Source organism: Bombina bombina, chromosome 4, assembly GCF_027579735.1.
Source record: "Bombina bombina isolate aBomBom1 chromosome 4, aBomBom1.pri, whole genome shotgun sequence".
NCBI lineage: Eukaryota > Metazoa > Chordata > Amphibia > Anura > Bombinatoridae > Bombina > Bombina bombina.
In genome coordinates this window covers 1,164,970,449-1,164,987,348 of record NC_069502.1, presented here as the reverse complement: position 1 = coordinate 1,164,987,348, position 16,900 = coordinate 1,164,970,449, and the positions used below count along the sequence as shown (strand labels likewise).

The 16,900-nt window shown below is 41.0% G+C and overlaps 1 protein-coding gene across 1 annotated transcript in view; it reads left to right on the top strand.

Annotated features, from left to right (window-relative positions):
• Window positions 1-16,900, top strand: part of CDC42BPA (CDC42 binding protein kinase alpha) — a 643,466-nt gene that overhangs the window by 196,060 nt on the left and 430,506 nt on the right. Inside the window, exon 3 of the mRNA XM_053712628.1 lies at window positions 9,177-9,260. Within this exon, the coding sequence (XP_053568603.1) occupies window positions 9,177-9,260 (84 nt within the window). The remainder of the gene's footprint in view (window positions 1-9,176; window positions 9,261-16,900) is intronic.

Sequence of the window (16,900 nt, the reverse complement as noted above, 5' to 3'; positions counted from 1 at the left end):
GCTTGAATAAACTACTTGTTGCTTCAGATTCCCGGATTCCTCGCTTCTTTTGTTCTTTATATCAATACCTATATATATTCATATAGATATAAATGTATAGATATATCTATTTACAATAAAAATAACATTTATTTGTAGAACATTGGAATGTGAAATATTATTAACGCCTGTTATGTTAGCGCGCGAGCGATAAGTGTTAGTTTTCTGTTCTTCTGCACTCTCTGTTAAAGTAAATGTGGATAATACGTTAGTGTGGTTTCAATATCCGAAGTCCTGAAGTAAGGGTTCGCTCGCGTGCAAAGTACTTCTGTCAGTGTTATAGCTCAAGGGAAAGCCACTTCTAATCTGGCCCATTGTCAGTATGTTTTTCCAGTGATCACAATAACAAAATGATTCTGTAGACAATATTGCTTAATGTAATGTCACGGTTTTTAAATCAAAACTAAATAACCAGGATTAAAGGGTCAGTAAACCTTAAAATTAATGTTCTATAATTCTGCACATAGTGCAGAATTATATAACATTATATTAGCCAACCATTATTTAACATAATTTTGCCTTTTTATTTTTAGCAAAAAACGCTGTTTTACAGACCCGCTCTATGGGCTCTGCTGAGCGGGTCTGTTTTTTTTCCTCAGCGCATCGGGCCAGCTGTATAGTCACAGCCCGGCCCGACCACGCCATAAGACTAAGTGCAGCTCGCTCCTGCTGTCAGACAGAGCGGGAGCGAGCTGCACTTAGTCTTATGGCGCGGTCGGGCCGGGCTGTGACTATACAGCTGGCCCGATGCGCTGAGGAAAAAAAAACAGACCCGCTCAGCAGAGCCCAGAGAGCGGGTCTGTAAAACAGCGTTTTTTGCTAAAAATAAAAAGGCAATATTATGTTAAATAATGGTTGGCTAATATAATGTTATATAATTCTGCACTATGTGCAGAATTATATAACATTAATTTTAAGGTTTACTGTCCCTTTAAGTGCAAACAAAATAGCAAAATGTGGGGTTCATCAATTACATCACAGACAGGGCCTGTATGCTGACTGGTCCCTTTTAATATTTTGTAGTGATGCTAAAAGGTGATGTGTGCAATTAACCTGTTGTGCTCCAAAACCATGAAGATATGTGTGTATGGTTTTTTAAGGGATTTAGGCAGGGGCATTATGGGTAAAGTTAGAATGAATGTTTGGTTGGTTCTCAAGTTAGCTCATTTTTATTAGTGTAAGTGCTTTAATTCAGTGGTGCCCAAAATCTTAACACACAAGACCAGAAGAACAATATTTTAGAAGACTTAAGAGCCACAAATAAATCTATGACAATCCAACACACAAATAATCATGATTTCTAAAATGGCTCAGAGCAAGATTTAGGTGTTGTTGGAGAGTACCCCGGGCGCTTTTGAGTTGTAGCCAACTTGTTTGCCCACCAAACAGAAGTCCCCAAAGCACATATTTTTAGTTCTGATTTCCTTCTTAATATGAGGAGAGTCCACGGCTTCATTCCTTACTTGTGGGAATGCAGAACCTGGGCACTAGGAGGAGGCAAAGACACCCCAGCCAAAGGCTTAAATACCTTCCCCACTTCCCTCATCCCCCAGTCATTCTTTGCCTTTTGTCACAGGAGGTTGGCAGAGAAATGTCAGAAGATTTTGAAGTAGTTCCTTAAGAAGGGTATCTGCCCTTCGAGATGGGACTGGAGTTTTAAGTAGTCTTGTCAGCCTCTCAGTGAGAGCATTGATGAAAGTTAGAGTCTGGAGATGCAGGGAGAGTCTTTCTGCTAGCTGTTAATAGCTCCTTAAGCAATCAGCATTGATGAGTTTCGCTGCCTGCTTTCTTCACTCAAGTCCATGTCAGAAGCGCTGCTACAATCTGTCAAACTTGAAGGACTGTGTCACTGTTCCACGGCATAGATTCCGGTAAGATCTTTTCATTATTTTACACACATGTTAATGATAGAAGACAAGGTCACAGTGGGACTCCTTATCTTTGTGGAATCAAGGGTTAATATCTCCTGAGGGGGATTATTTAACAGTAGGGGTTTTTTAATCATATTTGTTATGTGATTTCGACTGCTTATGTGTAAGAACATTTGGGCTCTTAGGCTGATACAGAACGTACAGGTTATTTTCATTTTGAGAGCTGCGCTGTTTCTTATATTAAGATGGTGCGCTTTTTCCTTAGCAGGGCCAGGTCCTGCATGAGCACCATGTGACCGGGAGTGGTCACATTTTTTTCCCCCGCTTCCGATTCCTGACCGGGTGTCTGCGGAGAGGAGCATCTTCTCTATCTTTCTGGGTCATAGGATGTGGGGCGTGCCCCAGCCATTGGGGGTTTAAGGTGCCAGTTGTTTTTTTCTTTTCTATAATTTGATATAGACGAGTTATGGAGGATTCTGATATTTTAGAGGGGGATCCCTCCGATACAGAATTTGATACCTGTGTATATTGTGAGGAGGCCTGGGTAATCCAGCCCTCTCAATTATGTTCCGTATGCCGCAATAGGGTGTTCTCATCAACCAATGTTGAGATGTTAGAGACCACTGAGCCATCCGCCTCTGAGGATTCTTCGTCCAGTGAGGTATGTTCCCTAGATTCTTTTCCTACATATGCAGTTTTCCTGAGTTCCGATCCTCCTTAGCCTGTAAGGGGTTTGTTTCCACCAGAGGTTACTAAGCAGTTCCGCATTGGCCATCGCCTTAGCGATGTTACCTATTCCTGCTACGCTTAAGCGAAGGGGTAATCCAAGCTCTTCTGCCAAGGAAATTCATGTAAAATAACGATTGTGTCTGATCAGTCCTCTGGGGATGCGGTTCCCTCTGAGGCTTCAGAGGGAGAACCTCCAGGTTCGGTGTCTGCTGACTTGGGTCCTCCGACTGCGGAGGGCTTAGCATTTAGATTTAGATTGGGTCGCCTGCGTTTACTCCTGAGAGAGGTTTTGGCGATGTTAGAGGTCAGTTGAATCTCAGTCCTCTAAATCTGATAACGATCTTAACTAGACAAGGGGAGGATGGGATGCTATTCCTTGTCTTCTTTTTTTACTTTTTGTTTTATTGTTTATTTAGAATCCCGGTTCCAAGGTTCAGGACCTGTTTTTGTTTGCACACTCCTTTTTCAGGGCGTTTGCCTGTTTCTCCAACATAGGTGTGTCCGGTCCACGGCGTCATCCTTACTTGTGGGATATTCTCTTCCCCAACAGGAAATGGCAAAGAGCCCAGCAAAGCTGGTCACATGATCCCTCCTAGGCTCCGCCTTCCCCAGTCATTCTCTTTGCCGTTGCACAGGCAACATCTCCACGGAGATGGCTCAGAGTATTTTGGTGTTTAAAAATTCCTAAGATTCTATCCTTTCTACAAGAGGGTTTGGAGAAAGGATTATCTGCAAGTTCTTTGAAGGGACAGATTTCTGCTTTATCTGTTTTACTTCACAAAAAGCTGGCGGCTGTGCCAGATGTTCAGGCTTTTGTTCAGGCTCTGGTTAGAATCAAGCCTGTTTACAAACCTTTGACTCCTCCTTGGAGTCTCAATTTAGTTCTTTCAGTTCTTCAAGGGGTTCCGTTTGAACCCTTACATTCCGTAGATATTAAGTTATTATCTTGGAAAGTTTTGTTTTTGGTTGCAATTTCTTCTGCTAGAAGAGTTTCAGAGTTATCTGCTCTGCAGTGTTCTCCTCCTTATCTGGTGTTCCATGCAGATAAGGTGGTTTTGCGTACTAAACCTGGTTTTCTTCCGAAAGTTGTTTCTAACAAAAATATTAACCAGGAGATAGTTGTGCCTTCTTTGTGTCCGAATCCAGTTTCAAAGAAGGAACGTTTGTTGCACAATTTAGATGTAGTTCGTGCTCTAAAATTCTATTTAGAGGCTACAAAGGATTTCAGACAAACATCTTCCTTGTTTGTTGTTTATTCTGGTAAAAGGAGAGGTCAAAAAGCAACTTCTACCTCTCTCTCTTTTTGGTTTAAAAGCATCATCAGATTGGCTTATGAGACTGCCGGACGGCAGCCTCCTGAAAGAATCACAGCTCATTCCACTAGGGCTGTGGCTTCCACATGGGCCTTCAAGAACGAGGCTTCTGTTGATCAGATATGTAAGGCAGCGACTTGGTCTTCACTGCACACTTTTACCAAATTTTACAAATTTGATACTTTTGCTTCTTCTGAGGCTATTTTTGGGAGAAAGGTTTTGCAAGCCGTGGTGCCTTCCATTTAGGTGACCTGATTTGCTCCCTCCCATCATCCGTGTCCTAAAGCTTTGGTATTGGTTCCCACAAGTAAGGATGACGCCGTGGACCGGACACACCTATGTTGGAGAAAACAGAATTTATGTTTACCTGATAAATTACTTTCTCCAACGGTGTGTCCGGTCCACGGCCCGCCCTGGTTTTTTTAATCAGGTCTGATGATTTATTTTTTCTAACTACACCACGGTATCATATGATTTCTCCTATGCAAATATTCCTCCTTTACGACGGTCGAATGACTGGGGAAGGCGGAGCCTAGGAGGGATCATGTGACCAGCTTTGCTGGGCTCTTTGCCATTTCCTGTTGGGGAAGAGAATATCCCACAAGTAAGGATGACGCCGTGGACCGGACACACCGTTGGAGAAAGTAATTTATCAGGTAAACATAAATTCTGTTTTTCTTTTACTATTCTATTCCGTTCCGGATAGTTTTTTGTTTTTTTAGATCTCTGGGTTGTTACAGAAACTCTTCTTAGAAAGACGTTTCGTCACATGGGATCTTTGGTACTATCGACAATGGTCGAGATTGTTGGAGTCTTCCAGTAGAAGCTTTTAGATTTCTGTTCGGGTGATAGTCCAAACCCCCCCCCCCCCCCCCGATGATTTTGAGAAACATTTTTAAGCCTTGGAGCTTAATTTCTTTAATTTGACTATTCTGTTGTTCTAGCTTTGCTGGAACTTAAAAACTTTTGTTTTCGCCTTTGATTGTTCCGGCAGATACGTTGTATCCTAGATGACAGGCAGGGCCTGTTGTGGATACTAGTTGGGTTTGCTCCTTCTTTCTATACAAGAGGAGGAGTTTTTTTTCTAGATTTCCAGTCCAGGTACAGCAGGCCCATCTATCCTAGTTAACAGGCTGGACCTGTTTAGGTATTATCTGGGGTGGGTGCTTGATACTGGATCATATGGATCTAGGGGTCCTAGAGGCCGGAACTAGGCTTCTTTCTGTGCAATTGTTTTCTCAAAGAAAGGGAAGTTTTTCAAGTGATCTTTGGAGTCATTGTCCCAGTATCAATCGCACTTTGGGAATATTTTCCTCCACTGTTGGTGCATTCCCTACTAGGGGAAGGGTCTTCCCATCCTAATTTGGTTCTGTGATTTTTAAGCAGAGCTTATTAGTTCTTCTTTTCATTGGAGAATGTAAGGTTCTCCCTTCCTTTTGTTAGAAAGAAGGATGTCTTTTCTGGTTCATCCTTTTTTAACAAATCCGGTTCTTGGGAACCGTATCTTACAGTAAACCTTGTTCTGATCCTAGGTTTCCTTCTTGGGATCTGGGGGTTAAGGTGGCAGTATCCTGCTTACAGATTTTACAGTAGTTCCCGGGTCTCAGGTTTTATGGGTTGCTTACCTTCTCCTGCTAATAGAATTTTTGGGTTTTTCTTGTGTCTTTTCGATCCTCAGAGTTAGATCTAGACCTGAGTTGCTGGTGTGGATCTTGGATGCTGTTTTGTCTTAAGAACAGGAATTTTTCCTGAGATCTTGCGAAATTTAACCATCGAGTTATGCACTCCAGTCCCCCTTCTGGTCTTCGTTGACACGGGGGTGGAGAGTGATATACACACCTGAGGCTTCGGGATGGAGTTGGTGTACCTTTCTTAACAGACTTACATGGAATTCCGGTTGGGGATATCAATCCCAGTGTTCCGTTCAGATCTCCCTTTTCTGAGAAAATTTTCTCTTAAGCTCTTCTGGGGAGGTTTTGACTTTGTCGCTTCCTTGTCCTTGGGGAAAGAGCGTCCTAGAGAGGTCCGTGGGTTGGGAGTTTCTATTCCTTTGGTTCCTCAGCGAGCATTCTGCTTGGAGGATTTGGTCTTCTTAGTTCATACCAGTTGGGACCTCTCAGTGGGGAGATTTTCTTTTGGAGATCTTCTTTTGGAGAAGGAGAGTTCCTCCTGCTAAACAGGGGGGGGGGGTCTCGTGTTTGATGGTGGGCGGCAGTGTTCCCTCTTAGGCCAATTTTGTGTGCGGCCAAGCAGTGGAGCAGTTAATAAGAGAACCATACCTTGCAGTCTGTATTGGGGAGTGTTTGCTAATTGCAGGGTGCGGTTACCTAATTAACTGTTTCACTGCTGGGCCGCACACAAAACTGGCCTTAGAGGGAACACTGGTGGCCGGAGGCCCACTTCGGCTCATTGCCACCGACCCTCTCTATAAGTGTACTCCACAGGATCGGATGTCCCCTACAATTATTTGCTGCTTAAATGTTTGTATCTGTTGGGGAAGATGATCAAGATTTCAAGGCGCCAGTGTTGGCTCCACCGCTTTTGTAGCAGAAGGTGGGTTTGAACCCAGGTGGGGCTCTGGCCTTTCCATCCAGAATATGCTAGACATCCAGCATTCCTTAGAGGTTTCTTTTAACCTTCTTCTCTTTTGGCCATGTCACGCCTTGTTGTGAATGGTTCGATCCTAGCAGGAGCAGGCGTCAGTAAAATGGTTTGCTCCATTTATATCTACGAGTTGTATCGCAGTTTAGGGGCTTCCCCTCCGTGGACCTTCTTACAGGGATTTGCTGGAGCAGGGTCCTTGTGTTCATCACAATCTGGATTCTCTGAGTCTGACTGCATGGAATTGAACCCTTAGTCTTAGCCATGAGAGGTTTTTCTGAAAGGATTGTTTATACTCTCGTTTTAGCTCATACGCCGGGGTATCGTTGCATCTATCATAAGGGGTGCAGGGCTTTCTTTTTCTGGTATGAACAGTGGGGATTCCCCTGGCATAAGGCCAGGTTTCCCAGGATCCTTCCTTTCTCCAGGATGCTCTGGAGAAGGGCCTTTTCTGTTGGCTCCCTTAGGGGACAGATTTCATCCCTACCTGTTTTACTGCTTGAGAGGCTCACAGAGCTTCCAGATGTCCAGTCTTTGGTTCAGGCTCTTACTAGATCAGGCCTGGGTTTAGATCTAGTACCCCTCTTTGGAGTTTACATCTTGTTCTAAGTTTTGCAGAAGGCTCCGTTTGGGCTTATGCATGGTATTGACATTAAAAATGTTTGTCTTGAAAGGTTCTTTCTCTACTGACTATTGCTTCGGCAGAGTTGCTGAGATGGCTGCCTTGCATTGTGAGTTTCCTTACCGAGTTTTTCATGCGGCTAAGGCTGTTTGTGTCTATTCTGGGAAGAGTATGGTTCTGGAAGCCTCGTCCGCTACTTTGTTTTTCTGGTTGAGGAGCATTACTTGCTTAGCTAATGAGTCAGCGGGACTCAAGCCTCCTCAGAGGATGAAGGCTCATTCAACTAGAGCTGTGGTTTCCTCTTGGGTCTTTTGAGAATGAGGCCTCCATGGATTGGATTGTAGGGCGACTACCTGGTATTCCTTACATACTTTTTCAAGATTTTACATATTTTACATTTTTGCTTCGGCAGAAGCAGCTTTTGGGAGAAAGGGTTTTGCAGGCTGTGGTGCCCTCAGAACAAGGTCTTTTTACCCTTTCGTTTTTCATTCAGTGTCCTCTAGAGCTTGGGTATATGTTTCCCACAAGTAAGGAATGAAGCCGTGGACTCTTCTCATATTAAGAAGGAAAACATAAATTATGCTTACCAGATAATTTCCTTTCCTTCTGTATGAGGAGAGTCCACGGCTCCTGCCCGAATTCTCTGTTGGACAGACTTAAATTTGTTTTTGTTCTTCTGGCACCATTTATACCATGCTATTTCTCCTACTGTTCCTTGTTCCCCCGGCAGAATGACTGGGGGATGAGGGAAGTGGGGGAGGTATTTAAGCCTTTGGCTGGGGTGTCTTTGCCTCCTCCTGGTGGCCAGGTTCTATATTCCCACAAGTAAGGAATGAAGCCGTAGACTCTCATACAGAAAGAAAGGAAATTATCAGGTAAGCATAATTTATGTTTTTTCCTAGGACCACAAAAAACTATGGCACACATTCCTTAAGTCTCCTACAGAGGGGCCACAAATAATATTACTGTGGGCCGCCAGTTGGCCATCTCTGCTTTAAATGATTGAGCAGGAGCAGTAGTGCAATAGTGAATTGTTCTCTACTGTTGTACTCTTATGTCCTATTTATCTGTATGTTTGCTCCCCTTTTATTATTTTTGTGCGGTTCAGGTAGCTTCTTTATTAATCTTTTTATTGCATGTCTATTTTTTTATCATTTTTACTTTTGCAGCACCTCTGAAGCAAAGTTATTGTGCCATTGTGCATTATAAAGTACATCGGTATATAATCCCAGAGCCAAATCATCTTTCTCATAGAATTTCTAGGGCAGCTAAACATTTAGGTACTTGTATGCAAATGAAGCTTGTTTTATACCACTTATTGGATTTTTTTTTTTAAATCATTTTTATTGAGGAAGCAAGTGCATGCAAACAATACAACAGAACATACCCTGTCAAATACATTTGGACTCTGATATATATTATATAGGCAATTTGTCCCAAGTGTTGAGTCCAGAAGACTTGTCCAGAAGTTCTTGTGGGTTTTATTAGGCAACCTCACTTTTGCTTATTAGGTCAAGCTTGTGGAAATTACTACTATCAGGAAAAAAACAAAAATACATTTCTTCTGAGACCTGAGATGAGTCCAAAAAGTTCTGAAAAATTGGAAAGGTCTCTGGGTTTCCACAGAATGGCGGTAACTGACAAACATAAGAGAACAGGTAACAAATGCTATAAAATGGAAACTCCAAGGACCTGAAGGGTCCAGTATGTATAATAATGAACAGTTTATTCAAACCTCATAATAATTTGTACTTGCATGAAACAGTATGTGCTAAAACAAAGTGTTGTCTAGTAAGGCTGAAAAGAATAAACTTATAATAGGGTGACTTTTTGGATTTTTAACCCCTCAAGCCTCTTTTGCCCCCCCCCCCCCCCCATTACTCAGAATTCTTAGCCACTTGGGAAAGCTGGTTTTGGTGATTTTTAACAAACCATAAATATTTATGCATCTGATCTAAGAAAGATTTGGTAATTAATGTATTTTCCTTGTTCTTTGTACAGGTTGCAGTGGTCAAGCTGAAAAATGCAAATAAGGTGTTTGCTATGAAGATTTTGAATAAATGGGAAATGCTGAAAAGAGCAGAGGTAAGAAAAATTTGTGCTGAAAATATTATAAAAAGCGGAGTACAATATGTCTGGAAATGCATTATTGTGTGTCATATATATATATGTATTGTGTATGTGTGTATATATATATATATGTGTGTGTGTGTGTGTGTATATATATATATATATATATGTATGTGTGTGTGTGTGTGTATATATATATATATATATATATGTATGTGTGTGTGTATGTATATATATATATATATATATATATTTATATATATATATATATATATATATATATATATATATATAAAAAACATATACATACATACATACATAGTGGCAAAGTATATTTCACAGCAGTCCTTTAGTTCTGGACTCCTAAATTGTAATTAGCCCGTTTTGTTGCACTTTGAAAAAGTTTGTCAACACATTGCTACCATTATATTTTTTTGATGAACTGATGTAAAGGAATAGAACAGTAATGGATTATCTGTTTTGCGTTTTACAAGTATGTTTTAAAAATTGAAATATAAAAATAATGTTTGTTGTAATTATAAGGGGGGATTGTTTTTAGGTAGGAGACTGGAAGTTGAGAATCAGAGCGTAGATTGGTGCTTTAGTGGAGATAGATGAAGAGGTAGAACACTGGTGAGGGAGCTGTATAAACGTTGTGTGGGTAGGGTTGTTTGTTCTGTGGAATAGACAAAGACTGAAGGTTGATGAGAGGACTTTGATAGTAATAAATACACTGGGAGTTTTTTTTAGTATGTTTGTTGAAGTCGCCAAAGATGATAGACAGTGCAGCAACTGAGAAGTGAGGGAGGAAGCTGGACCAGAGTTTATGGAGAACTTGTCATTTGTGAGCAAGACTTCAACCTTGGGATAGCTTGAAGAAGGTACAACTGGGAAAGTGCAGTAGGCAGATTTAATGACTGGGAATTTGTTGAAGGAAGGGGCCAGGGAAAGGACAGATTACTCCACATGAAACGATGAGTAGTAAAAGGTAAAGTAAGAGTGGGAAGATTATTTGACCATTTTGGAAAGAAAGGAGAGACAATGGTGTATCTGAAAAAAGCAAAGATATGGACTTAACAGAAGGTAATGTGGGGGTAATAAGGGTTAACCCCTTCAGTACCGGGAATTTAAGAGAAAGACTTGCCCAAAGTACCAGAGAATTGTTAGCATTTTTACTATCACTCCATTTCATCAGAAAAAAAATAATATAAAACAAAATTGTTAACTTTTTCACAAACTTTGGCTTTCTCACTAAATTTATTTACATACCGCTTGGGCAATCATAACACAAATGGTTGTAAAAGCTTCTCTGGTATCCCCTTTGTTCAGAAATAGCGGACATGCATGGCTTTGCCATTGGTTTTTGGTAATTAGAAGGCCGCTAATTGCAGCTGCACACCACACTTGAATTATTTCCAGCTGTAAAGGGGTTATTCATGTAGCTTGTAAGGTTAATTTTACCTGTAGTATAGGCTTGCAAGTAGTAAACCTGTCTGCCTGCAATTGTCACTTTTAATTTCCAGCGCTTCACTAGTCTGGAGATAATATACACAAACACATACACACTCTCATACACACACGCTATCTCTCTTACACACACAAACACACTCTTATCTCTTACACTTACACATACACACACATATAAACTCTATCTTTCTTACATCCACATCCACACACACTATCTCTCATACACACATTCTGTCTCTCTTACACACATACATACAAACTCTATCTTTCTTACATCCACATACACACACACACACACACTATCTATCATACACACATTCTGCCTCTCTTACACACACACACACACACACTCTCTCTTATACATACACACATACATACACATACTATCTCTCTTATACCCACATACACGCAGTATCTCTCTTACACACAAACTCTCACACACACACACATACAATCTCTATTTTTCTTTCACCCACACACACTATCTCTCATACACACATTCTGTCTCTCTTACACACACATACATATAAACTCTATTTTTCTTATACCCACATACACACACTATCTCTCTTACATACACACACACACATACTATCTCTCTTACACCCACATACACACACTATCTCTATTACATACACACACACACTCTCTTATACACACACTATCTCTCTTACACCCACATACACACACTATCTCTCTTACACACACTCTCTCTCTCTCTCTCTCTCTCTCTCTCTCTCACACACACACACACACAATTTCTATCTTTCTTACACCCACACACACACACACACACTATCTCTATTACACACTCTATATCTTACACACAAAATCACATTCACACACACACATATGCACTCTATCTCTCTTACACACACTCTTCTAACATACACAAACACACACACATATACACACTGTATCTCTCTTACACACACAGACACATTTGTCCACATATACACTCTATTCCCCTTACACATACAGGGAGTGCAGAATTATTAGGCAAATGAGTATTTTGACCACATCATCCTCTTTATGCAAGTTGTCTTACTCCAAGCTGTATAGGCTCGAAAGCCTACTACCAATTAAGCATATTAGGTGATGTGCATCTCTGTAATGAGAAGGGGTGTGGTCTAATTACATCAACACCCTATATCAGGTGTGCATAATTATTAGGCAACTTCCTTTCCTTTGGCAAAATGGGTCAAAAGAAGGACTTGACAGGCTCAGAAAAGTCAAAAATAGTGAGATATCTTGCAGAGGGATGCAGCACTCTTAAAATTGCAAAGCTTCTGAAGCGTGATCATCGAACAATCAAGCGTTTCATTCAAAATAGTCAACAGGGTCACAAGAAGCGTGTGGAAAAACCAAGGGTAAAATAACTGCCCATGAACTGAGAAAAGTCAAGCGTGCAGCTGCCAAGATGCCACTTGCCACCAGTTTGGCCATATTTCAGAGCTGCAACATCACTGGAGTGCCCAAAAGCACAAGGTGTGCAATACTCAGAGACATGGCCAAGGTAAGAAAGGCTGAAAGACGACCACCACTGAACAAGACACACAAGCTGAAACGTCAAGACTGGGCCAAGAAATATCTCAAGACTGATTTTTCTAAGGTTTTGTGGACTGATGAAATGAGAGTGAGTCTTGATGCGCCAGATGGATGGGCCCGTGGCTGGATTGGTAAAGGGCAGAGAGCTCCAGTCCGACTCAGACGCCAGCAAGGTGGAGGTGGAGTACTGGTTTGGGCTGGTATCATCAAAGATGAGCTTGTGGGGCCTTTTCGGGTTGAGGATGGAGTCAAGCTCAACTCCCAGTCCTACTGCCAGTTTCTGGAAGACACCTTCTTCAAGCAGTGGTACAGGAAGAAGTCTGCATCCTTCAAGAAAAACATGATTTTCATGCAGGACAATGCTCCATCACACGCGTCCAAGTACTGCACAGCGTGGCTGGCAAGAAAGGGTATAAAAGAAGAAAATCTAATGACATGGCCTCCTTGTTCACCTGATCTGAACCCCATTGAGAACCTGTGGTCCATCATCAAATGTGAGATTTACAAGGAGGGAAAACAGTACACCTCTCTGAACAGTGTCTGGGAGGCTGTGGTTGCTGCTGCACGCAATGTTGATGGTGAACAGATCAAAACACTGACAGAATCCATGGATGGCAGGCTTTTGAGTGTCCTTGCAAAGAAAGGTGGCTATATTGGTCACTGATTTGTTTTTGTTTTGTTTTTGAATGTCAGAAATGTATATTTGTGAATGTTGAGATGTTATATTGGTTTCACTGGTAAAAATAAATAATTGAAATGGGTATATATTTGTTTTTTGTTAAGTTGCCTAATAATTATGCACAGTAATAGTCACCTGCACACACAGATATCCCCCTAAAATAGCTATAACTAAAAACAAACTAAAAACTACTTCCAAAACTATTCAGCTTTGATATTAATGAGTTTTTTGGGTTCATTGAGAACATGGTTGTTGTTCAATAATAAAATTAATCCTCAAAAATACAACTTGCCTAATAATTCTGCACTCCCTGTATGCATACACACTCTCTCTCACATACACACTATGGGGTAGCCCTTGTTCCCCTGGTTTCCTCCGCCGGAAACAGCAGTTATGAAGCAGTGGTCTAAAGACCGCTGCTCCATAACTTGTCCACTGCCTCTGAGGCTGCGGTCTTCAATCCTATACGATCGGGCTGATTGACACCCCCTGCCAGTGGCCGATTGGCCACGAATCTCCAGGGGGCAGCATTGCACAAGCAGTTCTGGTGAACTTCTTGTGTATTGATAAATGCTGACAGCGTATGCTGTCGGCATTTAACGATGTCTGCTGGACATGATACGCTACAGCGTATCATGTCGGACAGACATTGGTAAACCTACCCCTATATCTCTCTTACACACACACATGCACACTCTCTCTCGCATACACAATCTATCTTTCTTACATGCACACACTCTCACATACACACACATGCACACTCTCTCTCACATACACAATCTATCTTTCTTACATGCACACACTCTCACATACACACACACACACTCACATACAAACACAAATGGATACACACATATTAGGATGTTTATTGTGTTGGACTATTACACATAAGTTTAATAACACACAAACTCGCTTCTCAACCTGATAGCAGTTGCACTAACATAAATATAAAATCTGATAGAGAAATAGTCACCAGGACTTCACCTTTAGTTCTCCAGCACTCCATTCCTTCACTAGTTATTTGAAATTAGGTAGCTCTGTATAGAGTCCCTTGTATTGGTGGCGTTTCTCTTAGCTGGTAGTGTGTCACCTGGGTACAAGTGCATGGATATCCTTACAAAGGTGTTGCTTCTACGTGTTTCGTCTGCCTACTCTACATAATGTTTTTACCTACACACACATGCACACAAATACACACACACATATGCACACACACAAATACACACACCTACATGCGCAGACATGCACACAAATACACACACACACATGCACACACACAAACACACACACCTACATGCGCAGACATGCACACAAATTCACACTTGCATGCACACACACATACATGCACACAAATACACACACATTAATACATGATTATGTCACTGTCTTTTATTCTTTTCCTAATTGCAACCGCATTTCCACAGCTACCACAGACTAATACAATTCCACAGTGAAATCCTTTATAGGGAGTAAGATTACACTGAATTCTAGAAGTCTGCAGTTGATTAAATGTGTGTGGCTTCTACTGTGTAAGCCTCTTTCCAAAACGCTGGGCATGCATGTCCTGCCCATATCAGTTTCCCTATAATATGCCATTTATGTAGCTGTAATCTGCACCAGTGTGTCTCTGCTTGGTTGCAAATGATTAAATGTTAAATTTCATACCCCAAAGTGAAATTTACTGTAAGTGCACAAGATAAAGCGGCTGTTCCAAAAATGTACAGTCAGGTCCCCTCCCACTGAATCTGTGGCAGCTTATATGTGGCTATGTTAATCTAGAACATGTAAATATGTACGGGGAGCAGCAAACACTTTTCAAACAGACTGAAGAACTAGTGGCCTAGTGTTGTTGCTTTTTTTTTTTGGGGGGGGGGGGGTTCTTTATCTTTTTTCTGTTTACATGCAGAACATTAACAGTAACAGTGATACTGTACAACACTGGGGTGCCTTAACTTGAATGAGGTAGGGTTAAAACTATTTTATGTGATCTTCTTATGCATGTGAATATGAGCTTGCACACAACTCTGTTTTTTGTTTAACATAGGCACTAATATATCTTGTTCTAAATCTTTATGTTAAAGGAGGTCACTTGTGGTGCAAAACATATTTTTACTTTGCCTTTAATTTTTGACCATATTGTCACTACAGGCTGAGAGGGAAATGGGAATACACACAACAGTCTTGTGAGCTACCGGTCAGCACTTAGAGATCTACTGGCACTTCTGTTGTAGATGAATGGCAGAGTGAAGTGTAAAAAAAGATTGTTGTAGTGATACCCTTGATGACTGATTTGGAAACCAATGGTTTAGGGGATGCTAAAATACCATGTGATTTATGTTAGAACTGGTTGTCTAAACTTTCTATGTGATGACAATTTAATTGTCTTTTCCTTGAAGCCAGTAGACATAACTGTCACTCAAAAACATATAACCTGCCTTACACAAATGAGCAATTAGGTAGATGGCTAGATTGATAGACATACAGACAAAGTAAAATGAAGATTTTTGTTTTGTTCTGTAAACGACTAACAAGATTTCTCCCAAATTCTAAATACAAATATTGTCATTTAGAGCATTTATTTGCAGAAAATGACAACTGGTCAAAATAACAAAAACGACGCAGTGTTTTCAGACCTTAAAGAGACATTAAACAGTAAACAAATGATAAATTGAATGATGCATTCAAAGAACAGATTAGTCTGTGAATAACATGCAGATGTATTTTTAAAGTTTCATTAACTGTTTAAAAAATGGAATAAATAAGTGTAAAGTGTTAGTGTCTATAAAACAATGGAAGCTGCCATGTTGTAACTTAAAAAATATATATAATAGGGGGGCGCCCTTAAAAGTGTACACAGGTAGTTATTGCACAATGGTGGCAATATATATAGTAGCACTAGTATATCAATATGCACAATGATGGACTAAAAGTAAATAATAAAAAATACATATACTACAGTTATTAAAAAGATGAGAAGTCCTTAAATAACTTGTAGATGATAATGATGTGGGTAAATCAGTTGGCACAATCGATACAGCTGTCTGTGGAGGATCGTGGCCGCGACCCAGAATCAGTAATCTGCAGTGAAAAGAGAAAGACAGAAGCGCCACATGGCCCAATATTGTAGAAAATATTTCGATATAGTGAGGGTGAAATGGTTGCACTCACATGAGATCAAACGCCCCTAATGGTGTAGAAGGATAGTCTGGGGTCAAAATCAGTCACCTAGAAGACTGGCCTCCGGGGGATTGGTAATGGTCTGTAGAGGACAATATAAAGCACAGAATGGTGCCTATATGGCCTAGTATTGCCGATGTAAAACAATGATGTAATAATGAAAAACACTCACATTTGGAGGAGCACCTCCCTTGGTGCTACAGAGGCGAGCTGGGGTCAATATGGTCACCCAGTAGACTTAATCACCGGTGTCCTTCTGCCAGACAGACTTACATTCAGGTAAGTGCCAAAATAATTATTTCTTTTATTAAGAGGAAAAATGTGGCACTAGAGCAGTCTGATGCTGTATGGGGACGTTTGTATTAATTGACCCTATTGATGGTTAATTATATGGGCAGATAAGCAGGCACTGTGGACGATGGGGAGTGTTAGTTTTGGTGGCTCAGTCAGTGTCCTTAGCTCCAGTTTAGACCCGGTCAAGGACTATGTAAGAAAGTGGTGCCGTTATTATCATACTGTTTAGTACGGACATGTGTTTTCTAAAAGTTTTACTACTGTCTTAATGGCTGGCGGGACTGCCCCTGATTACAGGAGAGGCGGTTCCCTTACAGAGGCGGCAGACAGTTTAAGGTGCGCTTTCCGGACTCACTTCCTGTGAGTTCCGGAGTGGTTATATTTGGCTTCTCTGCTTTAGAAAAGATCGCTCAGCCGACTTATCTGCGCAATTCCAGAGTAAAGCCGGATCGTTTGTGTAAAGGAATTGATCTCATTCAGCAGGACAGAT